The sequence below is a fragment of the Theobroma umbraticum genome, unplaced genomic scaffold (genome assembly GCF_002168275.2).
Source record: "Theobroma umbraticum cultivar Fairchild unplaced genomic scaffold, ASM216827v3 scaffold_146.0, whole genome shotgun sequence".
NCBI classification, from domain to species: domain Eukaryota; kingdom Viridiplantae; phylum Streptophyta; class Magnoliopsida; order Malvales; family Malvaceae; genus Theobroma; species Theobroma umbraticum.
Window position 1 is genome coordinate 6,766,421 of NW_018397265.1, and position 22,832 is coordinate 6,789,252.

At 33.6% G+C, this 22,832-nt stretch overlaps 3 protein-coding genes across 3 annotated transcripts; 1 reads left to right on the forward strand and 2 right to left on the reverse strand.

Annotated features, from left to right (window-relative positions):
- Positions 1-1,043: 1,043 nt before the first annotated feature.
- On the forward strand, positions 1,044-10,973 carry HDA15 (histone deacetylase 15). Its single transcript, XM_021436442.1, has 18 exons — positions 1,044-1,142; positions 2,087-2,357; positions 2,474-2,653; positions 2,786-2,900; positions 4,322-4,398; positions 4,852-4,927; positions 5,073-5,137; positions 5,263-5,318; positions 6,054-6,177; positions 6,297-6,422; positions 6,517-6,567; positions 6,912-6,980; positions 8,147-8,255; positions 9,226-9,305; positions 9,711-9,793; positions 9,884-9,929; positions 10,305-10,476; positions 10,701-10,973. The coding sequence occupies exons 2-18, from the start codon at positions 2,151-2,153 to the stop codon at positions 10,805-10,807; spliced, it is 1,743 nt and encodes a 580-aa protein (XP_021292117.1). The 5' UTR covers positions 1,044-1,142; positions 2,087-2,150; the 3' UTR covers positions 10,808-10,973.
- Positions 10,974-11,294: 321 nt separating this feature from the next.
- Positions 11,295-12,862, reverse strand: LOC110422620 (Duplicated homeodomain-like superfamily protein). The gene is made up of 2 exons (XM_021436614.2): positions 12,207-12,862; positions 11,295-12,027 (listed from the first exon to the last, which is right to left on the reverse strand). Exons 1-2 carry the CDS (start codon positions 12,629-12,631, stop codon positions 11,559-11,561), a joined length of 894 nt encoding a protein of 297 aa, XP_021292289.1. The 5' UTR covers positions 12,632-12,862; the 3' UTR covers positions 11,295-11,558.
- Positions 12,863-15,586: 2,724 nt separating this feature from the next.
- LOC110422714 (polarity axis stabilization protein) lies at positions 15,587-21,296 on the reverse strand. Its single transcript, XM_021436730.2, has 4 exons — positions 20,931-21,296; positions 18,920-20,677; positions 18,624-18,816; positions 15,587-15,961 (listed from the first exon to the last, which is right to left on the reverse strand). Exons 2-4 carry the CDS (start codon positions 20,524-20,526, stop codon positions 15,734-15,736), a joined length of 2,028 nt encoding a protein of 675 aa, XP_021292405.1. The 5' UTR covers positions 20,527-20,677; positions 20,931-21,296; the 3' UTR covers positions 15,587-15,733.
- Between the last annotated feature and the right edge of the window lie 1,536 nt (positions 21,297-22,832).

Sequence of the window (22,832 nt, forward strand, 5' to 3'; positions counted from 1 at the left end):
ATTCAATGTTAGGTGAAAAAAAAAATTCTAATTGATAAAAAGAGTTAACAATGTTAATGACACGTGAGACATTAAATAATATTTAATGTTTTAATTGATTAAATAATAAGATAAAGGCTCAAACGATAAATTTAATTAAATTTAGGGATTATTTTATATTTTTTAAAAATAAACCATTTAGGTTAGGCCCGAAGATCATTTTTATTTTTGGCTCACAAAATTGTAGGTAAAAATATTAACTAATTGAAGATTAAGTCGAAATAAACCCACAAATTATAGGCCAAAGATGCCAATTAATCAGAGATTAAGAGAAAAAAATACAAAGAATAAAAGGTAGGTTGGCAAATCCATGAAAAAGAGAATGAATTTAAATAACAAATGTTATTAACAAAAATACGAAAAAAAACTTATGTCTTTACCTTATATTATCATATCATATTAATATCATGAGATATTAAAATAGTTAATAATTTTTAGATTAAAAACATTTAGTTAACCGTTTATTATAAATATTTATTTAATTAAAAATAAAATGTAAATATTTAATTAAATATAATAAAAAATAAGAATTTATTTTAAAAATTTTAAATAGTTTAAATTTTTTAAAGTATTATGCAGTTTATAGTTATTGTATTTTTTATTTTGATTTATATACTTTTTATGAAATATTAGTAAATTAAAATAAATTAAAAATAATGTATTAGATCAAAAAGTTTATAATTTTGAAAAGTAAAAAAAATACAACATTCATTGAATATCACGAAAAATCAAATATAATCTCAATATATTAAATATTATATATAAATATTTTTTAAAATTTTAAATACATAGTATTTAGCATCTTAATGAAAATAATTTTATTGTTTTTAGTTTTTTTAACTCAAATGATACGTGTGATTTCAATTTCCCAAGGGTCAAACTGAAAACCTCTTAAACAACCGTGGCCAAAAATAAAATTACAACAAAATAAGGGCAATAACTTAAATCTAATAAATCATCAAGGACTTAAATGAAAGAGAAATTCCTCGGCAATCACCAATTGAAAAATATATAAAAAAAATGTGTTTTAGTTGTCACCTTCTCTCCTCCCTCAAAAATTCCGAATTTACCTCGCGAGACCCTCCACGGCTTGCCCTAGCCAGGTAAAAAATGAACAGAATAAAAGAGTAAATCTTTATTTTATTTTAATTTTCATTCTCTTAATTTGTTTTTGCTTTAATTCATATCTTAGTCTTTATTTTTCTTTCTATTTAACTTTTTTTTAAAAAAAATAAGCTGCATATATTTATATATTAATGCATGTTAGAGGTTTCTGCGAGTAATCTCGCCTAGACCCACACTTCTAGCTTTTATATAGCATTGGAATTCCCATTTTATGTTTTTTTTATTTGTTTATTTTTTAAAATTTTGCTTATGAATTACTATGTGGGTTTTGACTTTTTAAGTACATATTTCTTCAAAAAAATTTCTGGGTAGTCTTCGTTTGCTTCGCATTTTAATTTTTTCTATTATTTTAATGGGTATGTGTAGATGAAATTATTGTTATCTAGTGTCAGCTTCTTATTTTCTAATTGCAGAGTGATAATATAAATTTTGACTTAAATTTTTTTATTGGCTTTTGCTTTGCATATTTTTTTGAAAAATAAAATGCTTTTTATTTTTTAGTATATATTTATATATCTATTTAGCTTATGACTTAAATGTAATTCTTTTTTTTTTTTTCATAGTTTTAGTTTGCTTACAGTTTTCATTTTGCTCTTTATGTTAATGGGTATTTGTAGGTTTGATGTGATTTGTAGCCGTCCCTTACTTATGCCAGTTTTTATGTTCTTTAAAAAATGTAAAATCTTGATATAATCGTTGTTTTTCCTCTGCATGATATCTTTGAAAAGTAACGTTTTCATTTCTTTTCTCTATTGCTCATTTTGCCAAATATGGAAAACTATTATTTTGTTAATTTTTAGAAATAATTATCCTATTTTGATTCGTGTTTTGAGGTTTCATGTTTTTGTGCTCTTTTGCTGTCTGATTTATTATGTATTAATTAAGTTTGTTTGGGTTTTTTTTTTTGAAATATTACTTGCAGATGATTCGGGTTTAAATGAAGGAATGATTCTGGCTGGAAGTCTCTGTCTAACTCTGAAAACAATATGGTTTCTGAAACTGTTCAAGTGAGTTGTGTGACAAATGGGGGGGATAAGAACAATCAAGGATTTAAAAGAAAACATTTGGGATCTGATGAGAACACCACAACTTGTTGTCATGATGAAATGTCTGATGACAAAGGGGATATAGGAACATCTGGCCGAGATACAACTACCTATATAAATGATGACACACAGCCTGATGGTGTATCCGTAAGCAGAGTACATAAGGAATTCCTTTAATTTCAAGGAATGGAGTTGTTATATAACACTGTTTCTATGCCATGTTGCTTCTAAAGTGTTGTATTTACGCTGTGGTTTGTCTGCAGAAAAGGACGAGGCTCCCAAAAGAATTGACTTTTCAGGATATGTACAACAATCAAGATGCATTTGATGATGACGATGAGGATGACAGTGACTGGGAGCCTGTACAAAAGCACGTAGAGATTTTGAAGTGGTTTTGTACCAACTGCACGATGGTCAACCTTGATGATGTTGTCCACTGTGATGTATGTCTGTATATCTTTTTTCTTGATACTATTAATAATCACCACACATGATTCTGGAATCTTTAATTCTCTTTACTATTGTTTAAGACATTTTTACTGGCTGTAGATAACTTAGCAATTTCATCCATGCAGATATGCGGGGAACATAAAGAATCTGGTATCCTAAAACATGGATTTTACGCATCTCCTTGTTCACCGGAGTTAGACCTTATTCAGGTCGAATCAGAAGCCAGAGAAAGAGACAAAGGTAACTGCACCTGACTTCCTTCTAGGTTTATTCAATATATTTTCATATGTCCCCCTTTGGTTTCTACTGGCCAAAAGGTTATTGAAGTGCCCATCATACTGATGCTTTCTCTTCTCCCGCCTTTTGGTTTTCTTTCATCGAACTACTAACGTAATTTCGCTTCTGAATTGATAAACAATTCCCAAACCACTGCTTAAGTGTTGAGTTCTTGAATCTAGTGTTATTTTGGTGTTTGTTGGCTTTATGATTTCATGATGGTTGTACATGGTGCATTGACATGCATTAATGGCCATTTAATTGTGGTCACATGTCATTACTCAATCATAACTGCTTTGTCCTTGAATGTGACTGCAATATTTTGACCATATTAGTAATAATGCCTCTTGTTATTTCCTTATATGCGATGTAGGTTAACAAAATCATTATGTTGCTTTCTTATGCTGTTAGAGTTCGTAGTAGGCATATAATGTAGTATCATGATGGTCAGAATCAAGGTTGTCAAGGACAAAAACAGGATGAACTGGTCATAAAGTGTGGAGCAAGTTTTATTGGCTTTCTTTTTTCCAAAAAAAAATGGATTTAAGATTACATACTGTAATGTCAATTTTCTGGAGAATCTAAGGATTGTCTTAAATTTAAATTATAATTAGCTGTATTTAAATTTTAAAATTGTTTCATTTCTAACCTTCATAATTAAGTTATGATGGCATCTGAACCTCTCTTGTCAATTGTGTTGATAGGGTTCTTTTTTATTTTGTTATTTGCTTAGTTATTAACGTATGTAAGTGTTTCCTTTGTATGAAGGTGCTTTTTTGCCAATGTTGTGCTATTGCTACTTGCCACTTGTTATGACACTATTAACTGGTAGATAGATTGGGCTAGAATGTTCTGAGTTACATTTAGTTTAGGTATTTATGTTGAATTTAATTCTGTTCTGTGTTTTACCCTAGCAAAAACCAGTCTGGTCAAAATTTTTGCTTGGGTGAAGCCCATCTCTGATGAGATCCTAGCATTGGAAACCTCTTGCTGACATAAATCATATTAAGTAATCTTTGCAAAAATCCAGTTAGTCCTATACAATTTTTATATAGGTAATATGATTCCAGCATCACAAACATGCTTGTGAAATTTAACTCATGTTGAGTATTCTTTATAGTTGCTCGCTAGATTCTTTTTTCCTCTTTTGGATAAATTTGCTTGCCAGGTGTTAGGCGGATGTGTTCTGATGAAAATTGTGAGTTGTTAATATTTATGAGATTTCCAGTTCTGTATAACCTTTTTTATTTTTTATCAGATTTTGAGCTCTATACGTTGCACTCTTCTACACTATCAAACTCATAGTATTTCCCTTGGTAAGATTGGGAGAGCTATAATAGGTATAAAATTTTGTGATCCAAATCTATTTGTGATTGTTGATACAGATTTGCGCTTCGAGGCTTCAGCATCAAACTGTTCTACAGCAGTTGGTTTTGATGAGAGAATGTTGCTACACTCAGAGGTAGGACACTGCTATTCTATATGCTTCCCTTGAATTCCCAACTTGGTTGAGGTTTTTATGGCTGTTTGACACCCTTCCAACTAATATTAATGTGTAGAAATCGAATATAAATATCAGTTGTGTGGAAGTTTTTGTAAGTTATACGTTATCTATCTCTTTGTGTGCTTGCTACTTTTTGTTGGACTGCTTCTGATTTCTCTCTTAAAGCGGAATAATGTTTTGACCTGGAGTTTTTTCTCACGTTTTTTCAATCTGGGTATCCTTACAACTCTTTTTTCTTCCTTTCTTCTTTTATATATATATATATACCTGGGCTTGGGAAATTCAGTTGTATTATTCTGCAAATTAACTGAATGGTAAGTCTGTGATTGCTGCTCATGTTTTATTACTCTTGTGGGTTTTGTATCTAACTCTTTTTGCACTCTCATATTTGGTGCGTGCTTGGTAGCGTAGGTTGAAATGAAGTCGCATCCGCATCCGGAAAGACCAGATCGTCTCCGAGCTATTGCTGCAAGCCTCACTGCTGCTGGTATTTCAGTCTTCTTTTTCTTTTTCTTTTGGGTATTAAATTAATATTCAGGGTTTTTATTTCTCTTTTATAATTGCATTGTCCCTATTTGCTAAGCTTAAATTAACCAAGTTGACAAGCAAATGACAACTTTTAACCTGTGAAGGTATATTTCCTGGGAAGTGCTACCCAATTACTGCAAGAGAAATCACTCAGGAGGAGCTTCAAAGGGTAAAGGCCATTCATTATCGTGGAGGCATATCCTTTGCCTGTTTAAATTTTTTACTGAAAGTGTTGTTTCTTAGGTTATGATGCAATCTCTGAAGCTTTGTTATTTTATGTATTGGAATCCTTAGGTCCATTCCTTGGAACATATTGAAACTGTTGAACTTACAAGCCAAATTCTTTCCAGGTATATCGTTTGTCTTTTCTACCCCAAGTGTATGCATGTGTAGAGTTTTAAAGAGCACCTCTTGGCTTGGCTAAAAAAAAGGGATCTTTTCATTCTTCAATTATCCATCTTTTATGGGGTGGCTTGAGAGCACGTAGTTGAGTAGGAGTTGGGGAGTAGTTAGGGGTGTCAATGAATTTGTTGTTTGTTAGAAAGGTCTTCTGTTCTTCCTTCTCTCTGTTTTGGGGGGTGGGAGATGAGTCCTCACTACCATAACTAGTGGAAGCATGAAAATTTTCACGTCCGGAATGTCTCCTTCGATGATTTTGTGGTTAGATTTGGAGGGGTGGGGACAAGGAAATTTTTCGTGATGGGTGTTACTATTTTGGTAGCAAAGAGGATCATGTCATTACTGTATTCATGGTTTCAATTCATTCTTATTAGTTGTATTGCAGATTATGATGTCGTGATGTCCATTTTCTATTATTAAACGTATACACATTTTGTTCCATATTGTAGATAAATATGATCCATATTTAGTAAAAGATTAGATTAACAACAAAAATTACAAGATTATCATTGACCAGTAGAATCATAAAAATTGGTATCACTTTCTTTTTGGGTCTGTTGCAATACACAAACATCACCGTTCTGACCTTTATTGCCTGGATTCTTTTCCAAATGGTCTGTTCATCTGTAACTATAGACTTTACGATGAAATAGAATCTGCATTGACGGATTATCTTTCACTGGCAGTTATTTTACTCCTGACACATATGCTAATAAGCATTCAGCACATGCTGCTAGACTTGCAGCTGGTTTGTGTGCTGATCTTGCTTCAGGAATATTTTCTGGACGTGTGAGAAATGGTTTTGCTCTGGTATGCATGAGTCTTGCGATTCTGTTAATATGTTTAAAGTTTATGACCGACCTGATACTGAACTCACAATGCTTATTGGTTCCTTGTCTGTTGTTTTCTGTATATTACTTCTGAGTCAGGTTCGACCTCCTGGCCATCATGCTGGTGTTACACAAGCAATGGGATTCTGCCTCCACAACAATGCAGCAGTTGCTGCATTAGCTGCTCAGGCTGCAGGGGCGAAGAAGGTGCTCATTGTTGATTGGGTAATTTCTTAGACACTTATCTGGCTTAATTAACTTCTTTTTGCCGGAGATTTCGATGATTTTGAAGTTAGTGGTTCTCTATTGATTAATGCAGGATGTTCATCATGGAAACGGAACCCAAGAGATTTTTGAACAGAATAAATCTGTGAGCTTCCTTGATAATAAAAATTAATTGCAACACTTGCATCAACTTTTTAATGCACTACTGATTTCTGGTGAAATAATTTGCCGGAGGAGGTGGGATGGTATTGGCTCTCTCACTTTTGTAATCAGTATGGAGGAAGTTAAAACTGCTTAACATTGAGCTGGCAAAATTCAAATGAAATTTATTTACTTGACCTTGAGGTATATGTTAAGAAGCATATATGCGCGAGAACTAACCAATCAAATCCTTCCTCTTCTGTTGCATGAAGTTCTGAAATAAAATAGTTCCGGCAGTTTTTATTTTGGATTTAATTTAACACACATGTGTCTTGTACCTCTTTATAGGTGTTGTACATATCCTTACATAGACATGAAGGAGGAAAGTTCTATCCTGGTACTGGGGCAGCTTATGAGGTACTTGATTAGTAATTTATTTAAATTTTTTTTCTTAATTCGTCTCAGGTAACTTGTGCAGCTGAGTTTTTCCTTGCTGCACATTGATTTGGAATTTGCCATCTTACCTTGTAATAGAACAAAGAAGATAGGGCAATATAACAGTAATAAAGATGGGTTTTCGTTGTAATATTGACAGCTTGTTATCTCTCTGGGACTATTGGTGGCTGCCTGATGTGATTTTGGCATTAATATTTGTAATTTATCTGGTCAGATTATTGATCCTTATGTAAATGAAATTCTTCAATTTATCTAATTGGTACTTGTGAATATCAGAAATTTATCCAGATTAAGATAAGACACGCCTTGTTGGTGCTGTAGTATTCTTATCTGCATCAGGTGCTTAGGAGCACAATTGGATGGATGCTATGTTAAAGTCATGATACTAGATGTTAAATATGGATTAGAATTGAGTTATGAAAATTTTTATTGATGTTTATATGAAGAATCCATCCGCTATCATAAATTCTGACCTTTTTAGTAAGCTGGCAATATGCGATGAAACAAAATAGTCTGTTGCTTAGCTCTTTCAGGTGTTAGGAGAGGTCTCTAAGGTGCCTAAGTGAGTGCATTGAGACTAAGAAGGTGGCATCTTTTTGTTTTTTATGATCCTCCTTCTGGAGTCAAATCAAAATGATATGTACTTGCAGCTGTAGATGTAGATGATACAGACTCTTAAAAACAGAATATTCCATGAGGTCGGACTACTGTGCTTGGTTCACCGTTCATACTTTTGATAACCTTGCTGCTTCGAGTTGTTCGTTCTGCAGTCATGATGCATACACCTTGCAGCATTACCCCAGCCAGATGCATCTTAGACACCCATTTTCATAAAAGTTTGGCTGCCTAACTCAATTCTTTACCTTTGGGTATTTGACTCAATGTATAGGCAGGCATTGCTTCCATCAATATTTATGCTCACTATCTCTGTCTGTCAAGTCGCTTTTCCTGCATCTGATTATACATATATACATATATATACACATATATATATATATATATATATATATTGTCAAATCTGTTTGTATTTTGAAGGCTGCAGTTTTATATGGTTTATTCATCTATTATGTATCTTGGGCTATAATTAATGCTTCTTTTTTATTTCCTTTTTCAATTTAATTCTCTAGGTTGGTACCAAGGGTGCAGAAGGATATTGTGTGAATATTCCATGGAGTCGTGGAGGAGTTGGAGATAATGATTATATTTTTGCATTTCAACATGTTGTGCTTCCAATAGGTTGTTATTTCTCATTGTTGAGTAAATCTTTGCATTTCAACTGTAATTTGGAAGATGAATATGGGATAGCATAATAAAATTTTATTGCATTAACTAACTAGTAATGGTGCATTCATCATGTTATCATACACAATAGTGAATCACTCTGGGCTCCAGTGCTGGGCCAGTGATGGCTAACAACTTATGTAGCTGACCAAGGAACCTTTTTAGTTTACGGTGTCATAATGTATAATGTAGTATTGTTGTTGCTGTTTAGAAATATAATGGCCTGTGCTGAAATGTCTTAACATGTGTCCATCTTGACCAGATTCAAATGTTTAATTAGAACAAAAGGTCTTGAATTTTTTCCAAGCATGATTTGTGTTATCACATTAATCCCATTTGTATCATTTTGTATTTACTTATGCCAATGTATAGTATTTGGATCATGTTGATGGAATTTTTAAGTGTGAGTTAATGTGCTAGAGCTGCTAATGGTGGTGTATTTCAAAGCCTGGATATATAAGAATGAGAGCAATTGTATGCTTTGTGAACGTGTGAGCAATGTGTTGTGTTGGGAAAGAATCCTTAAAAGTTATAGAGAAACAAACTGTTAAGATGAAATGAATAATTGCCAATGTTATACTTTATTAGTTGTAAAGGATTTCTACAAGTTGCTTGCTACAGCTTATTGATTTACTTTATTTAAGTGAGAAATTAGGACTTCTATCTCAATGGCGCATTTCTAATTGCTTGAACCAATCAACAGAAGTGTTTGTATTGTTGCATGTTTTTATAATGCAGCTGAGGATTTGTTATGTTTCTTGTGTGTGTATCTTTTAATCTCTTTTATAGATACTGATTCTAGGATCCTATTCTATATCTGTATCTGCATTCTTGGCCATCATTTCTTAAACTTACAACCTGCATTTGTTGATACCTGATTTATTGCTTAAATCCGATTAATGGTTTTTCAAACACCTAATGGCAGCTTCCAAGTTTTCTCCTGATTTTACCATCATATCGGCAGGATTTGACGCTGCTCGTGGTGATCCTTTAGGATGCTGTGATGTAAGTTTATTTCCACATTGTATAACATATGTATACATTTTGTGATTTAACCAAAAAAATCTTCCAGACCACAAAAAAAAAAAAAAAGAAGAAAAGAAAATCGAGAGAACTTTTGAGAGAGCTATATTATTACCTCAAGTCTTATATGGTATGTTTTTATGAAAATATATGATTGGCTGCATTTGGAGGATATGTCTGCCCTTGCTGTCGGGTTTCCATTCAGTTGTCTTATGCTCTTGTAACTGATTTTTTGAAATTCAATGCCTAAATGTTAATAACTTATCAAATGGAGTAAATAAATATTTTGGTTCATTTCGTTAGTATTTCAAAAAGTTTAATTTTGTAACATGTGTGCTTCCTTTCTTTTTCTTGCATTGCGTAATTATAGTAGTTTTGTCATTGTAGGTGACTCCAGCTGGTTATGCACAGATGACACACATGTTGAGTACCCTCTCTGGTGGAAAGTTGCTAGTTATACTTGAGGGCGGGTTTGTGGTTTACTCTCTGCTGTTTGGTACCGTCAAGATTATCATTTAATTCAGCTTTTCATTCAATTTTTATTTTTTGCATTTTGGCAGTTACAACCTCCGTTCAATATCATCTTCTGCTACTGCAGTGATTAAGGTAAATACACATAGGAGTAGAGATCCAAGTTATACTGGTGCAGTTGGTTTTGTAAGAATGAACTACATAAAAGTTACAAAGCCATATAGTTCTTGCTATTGTGTAACTTGATGCTATTCTTTTGGTATATACTTGTTTTAGTTTTGTATACTTGATGTATGTATACTTAGTCAGGCAAATGCACATGCATATGCACTAATTTTGATGTGTTAACCACTGCACTTTATTTCTATTCATAATGCTATGTTATTTTTTGGGGGGTACAAGAGGGAGCATTGTGGTTCAAATCTATGGTCCCTATCCAAATTCCACCCTACCCTTGGTGTAATGCAATAGGTTCTGACATGGCCTTTTGTTTTTTTTCCATTAAAAAAGGTACTGTTGGGTGAAAGTTCTGGGTATGAACCGGAGAATATTGTTCCTTCTAAATCTGGTCTGCATACAGTGTTGGAAGTCCTGAAGATTCAGATGAAATACTGGCCAACGCTAAGTTCAAGCTCTGAAAAGTTGCAGTCACAATGGGGGATGTATTCTATGGAGAACAAAAGTAAGAAAACTCCTTTCTAACTTTCTTTCACAGTCTAGGTGTTAATATAGTTGTTTTATTTTCTATCGACCCGATCAGAGAAAATGGTATTCGATGTTTCAATCTAAAAACATGCATGCTCGGGTGCAGCGGTGCAAAGAGGTTTCATCTGTGTGTGTTTGAATCATTGTTAGCATGGGGGTTTCAAACTTCTCATGTTGTTTCGTTTGGGGTTTGTTTTGCAGAAAAACAAGTTAAGAAGAGAAGGCTATTTGAGCCACCCCTATGGTGGAGGTGGGGAAGAAAACAGTTATTGTACCATATCCTTACAGGGCATTTCCATCTAAAATGAAAGAGTGGGTGTTGGAAAATTTTGGGATTTCATCATCCTCATCCCCTTTTTTATGCTGTAATTTTTGTTCATCCTAGTCAAGACACAAGATACATTTCGGATAGGTTTTACCCATGACTGAATTGTTTTAATGTTATTGATGATGATGTGCATCTCTTTTGACCTACTGTTTCCTTCAGATATGATCTTTTGGCAGAGTAGCTGATTGCTGAATCTGTAGGCAGAAAGGAAATAAAAACACTCAAATCTTCTCTCGAAGTATTCAAATTCTATAAATATTTGATTAAATTTTGGAATTCGAATATTTTAGATATTACCAATAAATGTTTAATTAAAAAATTTAAATTAATTTATATGTATATTATTAATAAAAAAATTTAGGGATAAATTAAAATTAGTTCATAAAAAATAAATTAAAAATTATTTAATATAATTAATAAATTCTAGTAAGTATTGATTTTATATTAAAAATAATTATTAATAATTAAATTCAGATATTTTAAACCGGTTAAGGAATTGTCTTATTGAGAAATTAGTGACGGAATCGAATCCGTGACGGTTAGTAATTTTACAGAGTACATATGAATTTATAAAGGCCGAAACCCAGATGTACCGGTAGTATAGAAAAATGAGTTCTTCTGCACTGATTTATCTGCTTGAGGGATAAAAATGGCGTTAGGAATGATTGATCGGCATATTCCTAGTTCAAAGAAAGGCAGAATTCAGTTTTTGTTGCCGGTCATGGTTGAAGTTATTGATGCATCGGTGGCGGTGCCATCGGGTAAGCAACAGGGACCATATAGGGAGGAGGGGGGTGGTGGTGGTGACCGGGAGGAAGCATAACGGGAGTTCCTACAGCGGACGCCATATGCCCTGGGGCAGCCACCGGACGCCCGATAGGTGCTCCGTACATGCCTAAACCAGGCATATGCGGCTGCGCCCTGTGCTTCACCGAGGGCCCCATGGCTGCTGCTGCAGCTGGTGAGTTTGCGTTAGCCTGTTGGCCGGTGATAGGCGCCTGATGAGACGTATCCCCATTGTTAACGCTGGTGATGTCATGGATGCTGGATCTCCGCCGGTCTCTGTTCATGGAATTCAAGCGGATGAAGTACTTCTGTGCATGGCTAGCCACCTGTGTTGGAGTTCTTGATATCACGAAGTTTCTTGAAATGCTTCTCCAATCTCCTTTCCCAAACTTGTCTAAACCCAGTAGAAATAACCTGGATAACCAAGGAAAGGTTGGTTACATTCCTTTTCCCAGCATCAAACATGACAAATCTCAGTTTCCAACTTCCAAATTTTCAGTTAATAAACTACCCATGCTCCTTGTTGGTCAACACTGAAGTTCGGAAAGTAGTAAGAAATGACCAGACAGAAGGGTTGTAGAGAGAGAACATACCTATGCTCTTCTTCTGTCCATGGAATTCCTTTCCTCCTTTCTTGGTCCGACCTCGAACTTCCTTTCCCACCATGTCCACAGGAATCGTGGCTTAACCCCGAAAATCCATTCCCATAACCAGAACTCGATCTCTTATCCGGAGCAGCAGCAGCAGCAGCTCCGGAAAATCCATGAAAATCCTTTGCTGCAGAAGATGTAGCTTCCTCTCCTGTATAACTAGGAAGTGGAACCTGACCAGCCTCTATTGCACCAACATCCTCCACCAGCAATTGATAGTGTTGCTTCAATTCCTCAAGACTTTTACTAGGAACCATTGAAGCAATCTTCTCCCATTGCTCTTCAGACCCCTCCTCTGTCCAATGCATAGCTATCGCGTTTTCGAAAGCCTTCTCTTCTTCCCTGCTCCAGGTTCCAGTCCCTGCCATGGTAAGCTTGCCTAGCAATGTTCAAACTGACCCTGATAGAATCCCAAGCTTATGCTGAATAGCCTGGTTGCATTAATGGAAGAAGAGAAAACACCAGAGAGACGAGTGTAGGATAAGGAGTGGGGAAAGGAATCAAATTAGCAATGAAATGAAATTGATGAGGACCACTTTTCATATATAACTCGTCATGTTCATATCAACTATCAAAAATAATACATTAAACAAAATTATGGACAAGTACATCTTTTGCTATGGATTTTGTTTTGTAGTTTTTCTTTTTTGCCTCTAATCATGGAGGAAGCAAAATCAAGGGCGACGTGGTCCAGAGAATCTTTTTTCAAACTTGCTTCTCCATTACTCTTCCACGCGCCAAGAGCGTATTGCCCGAATTACTTAAATCAAAAATATCTTAAATATATAAATATAACACCACATTATTTATAATAATTGATTTATTAAATTAAATATCCGTTTATATTTAAGCATCTAAGATATTTTTAATTTAATTGATTTAAGATATTTTTATCACTATTTTTATGATTCTCCTCACATGTAGTACAATAAATTTGTTATGTTATATGAATTTTACATGAAAAAGATGATGAATTTATAGATAATAAACTTATCACGAATGAGAATATCGTCTATTTTGATATTATGTTAATTTTAAATATGTTTGTTTAAAATTTAACCAAGCACCTAAGTTTATTTTTTATGTAATTTTTTTATTTAACCTATACGAATATTTGATTTAATGATTAATATATGAATTTTTATTAAAAAAATATTATTCAAACCTCTTTTTCTTCAAAAAAAATAAAACATAATTGGTGTGTTTGGACTTTCAATATAAAGCCAAGTGATGAAAGAAGCTACTCTTTCTATCCTAAATTAAATTTTCACTCTTTAAATGATTTAAAATTTTTGAAAATTTAGTATTTTTTATACTTTATCGATTAAAAACTCACTTAAAACTAATATTTTAATAAAGGGTAATATTAAAAAAATTATATTATTGAAAAATTGATATTATTTCGAGACAATCGAATTAAAAAGAAATCAAATATTCAATTTGAAACAAAAAGAATATAATAAGGTCTGATAATTGGGCGAGGGTGCTCAGCACGCTCTTGAGAAGGGCGTGGGACAAGAGAGAAATGTTCCAAGTTCCAATACTCTCCATTCTCTTTCTAAAACGTGGCCGCTTCTACATTTCTTGTTGTAGCTAAAATGCACCTCACAAATTCCTACCGTAGCTTTCTTTATTTCCTTTGTTTTCATAATTTTTTTATTTTTTTAATATTTTTTATTGAAGTTTTTTAAAATTTTTTATATAAAATACATCTAATCACGTAATGAATGTTCATTTTCAAGCATTTGATAAAGATAATTAATACACATTTTCAAAAGATAAAATATTATTTTAAAATATTTTAAATAATAAGATAATCTTATAATTTCAAAAGAAAAAGAACATACAAATCACATTACTATAACTTTATAATATTTATATTTATATTATTTTTTTTATATTTAAAAAAAATTCAAACCCTGTTCTTTAAATAAAAAGATTACGCACCAATCAATAAATTAAATACTTAAAAATACGTATTTATATTTACACTAGTTATTCTATAAGATAATCAATCAATGAATTAGGACTGAGGAACTGAAAACCTTGTCTAGGAGCTTGTGTTCTTGGCTTGAACTATCTTCCCTTCTGGTTCAGAACAATTTACATACTTCAACAGGCTTATTGTGTAAAGCATTGACAGACTCTTCACACATTTCTGAAGGGTATATATGAGAATGGATGTCATCCCAAGATCAACAGTCCAGTTTTCTGCTTGATATTGAGATTTATTGAGTCAATACCATGAATATTCGAGAACCCCACAAAAGTTGAACACATCATAATCCAAGATGTCCTAAGACTGAATACTGGACATTACAAAACTTCGGTGAGAGTCACCTTTCAACCATCAATTCTTCTTAGCATTCTGACAATCTATGGTGGGGAAAGACCTGCTAAAATGGTTGTGGTCCACTCCACAACTTGCCTGTCAATAGACATTGAAATTATATACTACTGACAGTAACTCACCACAAAATCAGAAGGCAATCTGCTAGGATTTTGCATTTTTCATTATACCAAGCACAAGTGTCTCAGTAACTTGGTTCCATCACAGACATAATAATAAAGTAGAAAAGTAGATCTTGATTTGTGCATAAATTTCACACTCTATTTTCAAATATCTTTTGACACTACGCCAATTATGAGCAAAAACTAATGATTATGTGCAGGGGAAAAGTTTACTGTCACCGTCAGTCTCGGTAAGGAACCCTAATAGCAACTGAACAGGTTTGAAACTGCAAAGTACATAATAAATAAGAAACCCATTGATGGGATCATATATAACAGAATAAAACAAAAGGGTCACACAATTCTTCCAGGAATTTTGCCACAAATGGATAAGTAGCTTTTTGAAACTCTACATGTTCTGATTATATTGAATAGAGGTTTTTCAAATCAATGATTATAAACAGAAGAAATAAAGAAACTGAAGAAAGCTCATATCTCTTGACCAAAAACAAGAAAGTGCAACCATAATGATAGAAAAAAGAAATGCTGAGATGGGAGTTCAAGTCTTAGTGACCTGCCGACAGATACAGTAGTTTACACATGGTTCCTTAAGAATGAAAGCAACATGAATCTTCAACTTCCCATTAGAAAGAGAAGATACCAATATCCATAAATTTTTTTTTTCTAATTTGTTTCTAGATTGTGCAAATAAACTATCTCAGATTCCTGAAGCACTGGGTGGATTCAAGACAGGTTCTGATTCTCACACATCTGGACAAAAGGCAAAGTTAAAATAAAGAAATTCTATCAGATTGCAAGACACATGATTGTACAGAAAACAGAGTTGTGAGAGGATTTAGTCTCACCTATATGAACAATTATGCCAAAAGTTGGGGGATTCTCCATCCCACCAAGCAGAGGAAGCTACAAGAAAATCAAAGGCCATGCCTTTCTCTAGAAGCTAGTTAAGACCATCAATACTAATTGACAGAGCCAACCCGATTCCACCATGCTTTGTGTTATCTTGGTGAATTGGACGATATGACCCCAACTTGTATTGAAGGGCGGCCAGGAAGTTTTGTCAATTCTGGACTTGAATTTCCCTGTAGAAGAGCTGCCCTCTGTGGGTTCAAAAGCAGAAGCTGCTGCATATCCTTCGGAAGCACATTGAACACTGCCTGTAGATCACCCTTCAGTTTCTGGCACATTGCTGCAGATTCTGCGACCACCCTTCCAGAATGCTGCAACTGAAGATTACATATAAGGAATAGGTTAAAATAGTGTCATAGTAGTCATATAAGGAATAGATTACATAACTAAAGATTACATTAAGATATACCCCAGAGTAGTCATATGTATAACAGTAACCAGCAAAGCATTAAATATGTAGTTTGAGCAAAACAATGTGCCATACAGAACATAAATGATGCTAGATCAAATCATGTATCAGCATCTTTTAGGCTCTCGCATTTTGGGGACTGAAATGACTAGAGAATTTTAAAAAATGGAAAGAGATTTTCAAACTTAAAAGTACAGTACAAATATCAAATGTAACTAGTGACTAACTTACTCTGGATTTATACAAAAAGCCCAGGATGCAAAGCCTAATAGGTAGTAAAAGGTCGCTATCTCATATAATATTGCAACAAAATGTATATGATAGGCACTGAGAAGCTTCCAATAACATATCTTATGATCCTGTTTAAACTAAAACAGAATTTAAAGTACACTAAGATTTTACACAATAAATTTGTTCCAGAACTTGTAGAATCCCAATCAAACAAAAGTATTATGCTAACTGTGGAGAAATCAGAATAGAATTATTGCAACGGTCCATTTTCCCAATTTCCAACTTTTACTAGAAATCTCTGCTTTTTAAACAAATACTCATACAACAATTGTCAAAAGGAAAAAAAAAGAATACTCATTCCACAAGAGCAATAAGGCAGTAAGAATGAAATTCAGTACTTTCACATAGGCAACTCATCTGTGTCTCTTGCAGGTGCTTTTCTGTATGTACGCATGTGATGTGCATGGGTGGTAGGTTGCTCATTAATTGCTGATGGAAGACCTTACTAACATGGTGTCTTGTATTACAAGATAGACTTATAAATGGTTGGCAAATATCTAAGCATGGAATTTGTCATTAACTTCCCCCAGATAGATGATAAATTCTTTGGTATTCCTTTCATTGGCATACTTTTAAAAAATGGATTATGTTGGCATAATTTTAAGTTGTTTTCTTAATTGAATAATGGTTGGTAGAAAGAAATCCATCTGCAAACATTCTAATGAAGCCAGACAGAAAGTGAGCATAATAAATATAATATATAGCCAAAAGGATGAATGACACCATCTTATAGCTGATTAGGGAGGAAAAAATGAGGGATGGGGAACACATGTTGTTTGAATAAGTGATGGTAAGTATATTAGCGCTGGTGCACAGCATATTTACACTTTTAGGGCAAGATTGAAAGAGTGAAATAAATCATTCAAGAACCAAGTGGTGCTATCTTATAGATAATTAGTGAGGAACAAAGGACAAATACATGTTTGTTTGCAAGATTGATGGTCAGTAAATTAGAGCTGGTGGGCAGCAGACACATTTAGGGTGAGAGAAAGAGTGAAATGATTCATTCAAGACCCAAGTGGAACAGGAAAAGTTCATAAAAACATAAAGCATAAGTTTCAGAAACCAAGACATAGAATGCTAACAATTAAGGATTTGTTTGGTTGTTACCGAAGTGGAACAGGAAAATTTCATAAGAACATAGAGCATAAGTTTCGGAAACCAAGACATAGAGCGCTAACAATTTAGGATTTGTTTGGTTGTTACTTTGTTTACTTGCTTTTCTTTCCTTTTTCAGCTTTTTTGCTTCCAAAAGCAAAATGCACTGAAATTTAATTTCACAAACCACCATATATATGAATTAGTGGCATTTTTTAAAACCATTTGCTCATTTTGAGCCATTAATTTTTGTTTTTTACTTGCTTTTGCTTTATAGCAGATAGGAAGTAAAAAGAAATAACAAACAGCACCAAACTACCCCCAATTTGTTTTCATTTCTCTCAAATGAAAATAGGTGAAATAGCAGCAAAATTCAGACTGATCACGCTAAAATATCTAAGAAGATTTGTCATTCTATTCACAATCACGTTGTTTAACCCATTTCGGCTTTAGAACAAATACGGGGCATGAACAATTGCTAGCATGGTTCATATGATTATCTAACTGTAACTCCCTTTTAATAAGTGTCATACTATGTAATCCAACACCATTTAATTATACACTCCCAATTATTAATTAACATGTTGGCATGTTTCCCTCTTTCCATCATGCATACAAATGGAATCGAAGGGGCTACATTTAAGCAACTTCAAAAACTTGCAGGAAAAAGAAACAAATGGAAATTATCTTCAAAATAACCAGATTCTATACATCCTCAACACAGTTTTAAGAGGAGACAATATCTCCAACCTAATTCCACTTACCAATTTATAATAAAGGATGTCAGATAAAACATGTATAATATACAGGATCAAGATATAAAGCCATTTTGCACCAAATCACAGTTCTTCATTCCTCCCTAATAATAACATTCAAGGTAACTTGACCATCAATAGACACCATATAAGTCATTGATCAAACACCATTTGTTCCAGTATGTTTAATACAGTATCATCTGAAACCTGGTCATGTTACCTTAACCCCTCCCTGGAAGGGGTGTTTTCTAAACTCAGCAAACTTAGAGCTTAGTATTGTTTAGCCATAAAGCAAGTCCTTGAAAGCAGGAAAATTCCCTAAAAGCAAGAAACATGCTTAATTGACATTTATAGACATGATGAGCACTTAAAGAAAAGCATATCCGTCAGAAACATTATATAATCTTGCAAAAAAGGCAAAATTACCTGTATTTCTCCAAGAAGATGTCTCTCAATAGCATTGAAGCAGTCAACAACTTCCAATTCAGGCATTTTAGATATCAGGTGATGTATGTCAGTCTTCATTTTCGCCTGCCTCCATAATCGATGTTGTTCATTTTCAGCAACAGCATGTCGTCTTTGAAACCATGGCAGAAAGTTAGGTCCTTTAAGAAAACGCCTGCATGCAAAGAGAAGGCAACTCTAGCTCAAATGAACAATTGATAGATTGCTAAAGAAACCAACCAATGAAGCCGAAAACTGAAAGTAAACATTCATATTACCGATACAGATCCAACCAGTTAGATCTCATCCGCTTTGAGAGAAACTTGCCCACACCCCTTGCTGACAAGCTTATAAGGAATTCATCAGCATTAAATGGAGGTAGAGGAGGGGGATCAACAAAAGGTGAAGACCCTTCAGGAGGAGTGGTAGCCCTAAAATATGGTCCAAAAGGAGCCAAGAAGTTGGTAGTCAACTCCAAGAAATGTCGACGTAAGATCTCATTATTAACAACAGACATAGATTCCTCAACCCTTGGTGACATCCCAGCATCAATAAGCCTATTCAAGATAGAAGTGTCTGGCTTCGTAGTTGCAGCATAAGTGCTCCAAATAGCCTCCTTATGTTCTGTCATGAGAGAAAGAGGACCATCTCTCCTCAGCTTCACAGCATTCAACAAATTAGAAGGAGAGAACTTCTTCAAGGAAAGCTGTTGAAGACCAAATCCTTCTGGTTTACCAGGAATTCTGCCAGTGGACCTACTTGCAAGGGCAACCCGACTTGAATTAGGTGCAGGGCTTCCAACCGATACAATGTGCGGGATATTACGAAGAGCTTTGAGGAAAAAAAGATTTGTGACACCCAAAACCATAGGCGGATATTTGTCCCCTTCTTGAAGAGAGTTCAGCTGAGCAAATTCAGGATCATGGATGGTAAAATACGGCCTAAAGTCAACACTGCAAAGTAAAGGTGCAACTAAGCTGACGAGACTGGCCACAGCCTCACAGCACTGTGGAGGTGTTGGTGCTATGACAAGAATCGGCTCACCAATAAGTAACAACTCCCACAATAACCAAAGTTGTAACAAAAGCCCTCTGAATGTTCCAAAAAGATCTGAATCATGAAACAGACCTTGTGGGACTGATTGATTATTAGGAAGAAAAGGAGCCATAGACGAAGCAGACTCTTCATATGCTATTCCACTTTCCAAAGGCAAGCTGTGGGCAGGTGGCAAGTTAACTTTGAGCATCGCATTCCCAATTGGAAGCTCCATTAGCTTACCAGGTACAGGAGTAGGCCACAAGGAAACATAACCAGCAATATGCTCGATAGCTTTTTTCCCTATATCAAAGTAAAGAGGACCCATGATTTGTAACAAGGGTCTAAACACGCTAGAGTAAGGTCCATGAGACAATATTACTACAGATTTTTGTTCCCCACCCCGTTTTAGCCTCTCGTCATGCCTTTGCCTATTAAACACATAACCATACAAGTGTCTTGAACCTTTACCACTACTTCTCGACCTCCTAATCACTTTCTCCTCTTTAGGTGTTGATATTGTATCTTTATCATCAATTTCTGTTATTTCTGACGAAGTCACATTACCCTGCTTAGTATTTTTGTGCCTCCGAAACCGGAAAAAGAAGATGCAATCATGAATGCTGGAGCAGTTCTGGTGCTGAGAAACAGAATCTGGAAAGGAACTAAAAGCAACCTCAAGTTCCTCTTCTTGAGTGAGACAACCAGGTGGATAACACTCTTCTATTAGCTGACCTCGTTCAAGATCAAATCTAATGATGCAAAAGGCAACAACCCATCGTTGCAAAGAATCCGGGTCAGGTTTCACACTAAGCTCTGGCTTCACAGAAAACGAAGGAGAGCGACTCATTTCCTAGTGTTTTCTCAACAACCTCCCTCCTCTATAAAAAGGGCCAATTCTCATCATCTTCAGCCACCATTTCCATTATAAATTCCACGAAAGTTAACTCATTGCCAAAAAAACAAATTACTCAAATTGAAAGCACTCTTCTTTAAAACTCCTGGTAAGCAGAAAAAAGAAGCAAAATCAAAGAACTAACAAAAAAACAACTAAATCAAGAACTACAGTATACATTAATTCCGTTACTTAAAATTGTAAAATTTGGGTTAGTTTCTATATCACTAATTCCGTTCTTTCTTTTTCTCTACTTTCCTCAGAATCCAAACAAATGATTGAACCAAAAACAAAATAATGAAACAGGTCTCAACAAGAAAACATTCAAAGATCTAAAAAAATGGGCAAATGAAACTTACCAAAACCGTAGACCCCAGAAACAGTTGTTGAAGAAAGTAATCTGGATCGGGCGAGAAATGAGTACCCAATTGGCCAAAAACAAATGGATAGTTGTTAAATTTTCGAAAACTCAAAGAAAAATGTGGGCTTTTTATGGGATTTGGTGATTTTTCTCTTGGTTTTTCTTGCAAAGCCGAACCAAAATTACCCAATTTGGGATATAATTATATTAAATTAACTTCGTAACTCAGTAGTATAACCTTGCATTGGTGGTTTAATTATGTGAAATTTAGACAAAAAACTATTTTTGCTCTTTCTTGAATAGCGAATTTTTGCTGTCTCCCACATTGGGAAAAGAAATTTTTTTTTATCTGGTTATGATATTAATATTTTTAGGTTAAATTGTACTTTCACCCCTCTGAGTTTCTGTTCTTGTAAAAACATCTTAAATTCATTCTTTAACCTTTTGGGGGGTAGAGGTTAGAAAATGAAATTATAATACAATAATTAAACTTAGATATTCATATTTTAAGTTATTTAACCTATTGTAGCACTTTATTTACTCATTACTCCATTGATTATTAACTAATTTAGAATGTTAAAAAGTACAAAATTGAGTGAATTGAGTTGGTAATTTTTGTTTTAGTTTTAATCACAAAGCTAGGGTTTTGTTGGATAATTAGTGCTTTTAATAAAATGGTATAGATAATCCTAAATGTTTAGATAATGTACCCAAAAATAAATAGAATTTATATAATATTGTTTGGGCTTCATGGGTCATGGTTTGGGCCTGACACCATGAGAAATTTAAAGCTCAATGCATATATCTCACAAATAGAGGCCCTTGATAACCCTGTTGAATGTTACACAGTTATTTCCTTATTCAAAGGTAAGGCCTCATAGGTTGAGAATTTGAGATCATATAATAATAATAATAATAATAGAGTAGGTAATTAGAAAATAGTGTTAAAAAGAATAGAAGGAGAAATTAGATAATTATGTAATTAGATAAGTGTATTAGATCATCTATCAATAATATATTACAATAAAAAAAGTACAAAATGTTGGAAAAATTTTTAATTGATAAAAATGAACATTTTTATTCATTAAATTTCTATTTTTTATTTTTTATTTTAAATAATTATTAATTGTTAATTATATAAATAGCATTTTCAACTATATGTGATAATATCAAATAAATATTGAAATTCAAATTACAAGGTATGCACGGTTGTTAAATGGAATAAAGTCCATTCTTTCACACTGGACCTTAAAAAATTTGATTTCACTTAAATACAAGGAAATTTTTTTAAATATATGAAATTAATTTTTCATATAATGAAATTTATCAAGAATAAATTCGCAACATTTATCTTTATATGTAAATTATTTAAAAATAAATGTTTGTGTATAATGTAAGAATAAATATTAGAATTATTAAAAAAATAATAGAGGGAAAAAGATAATTTTTCCATCATAATGAGTCAAAAAAGGAACCATAAGACCTTTATGAATAAAGTCATTAACCTATAATGATAAGGGGTTGCAACAAAGAGCTGAATTTACCATGAGTTATATGAAGGCTTAACAATATTAATATTATTATATTCAAACATTTGATTCAATGATTAATATTTTTAATTTTTTTTATTTTTTCCACCAAGTAAATGGATAATATTTTCGTTTTATCTAATCAAGAAATTTTCATTAAAAAACAAGAAAGAGTCTGTACAAAGAGATGAAAAAAAAAAACCATAAGAGACTTAAACATCAAGGACCATTATATAAAGAAAAGGAAACAAAAGCTAAGAAAGTAGGAAAACGAAGGGTCAAAATATGTAGGCCTCGGAAAGTCATCTTTAAATATTATCTTCTCTGCCACAATTCCCGAAGCCGTCTTAGCTCAGCCGGTAGAGCGCATG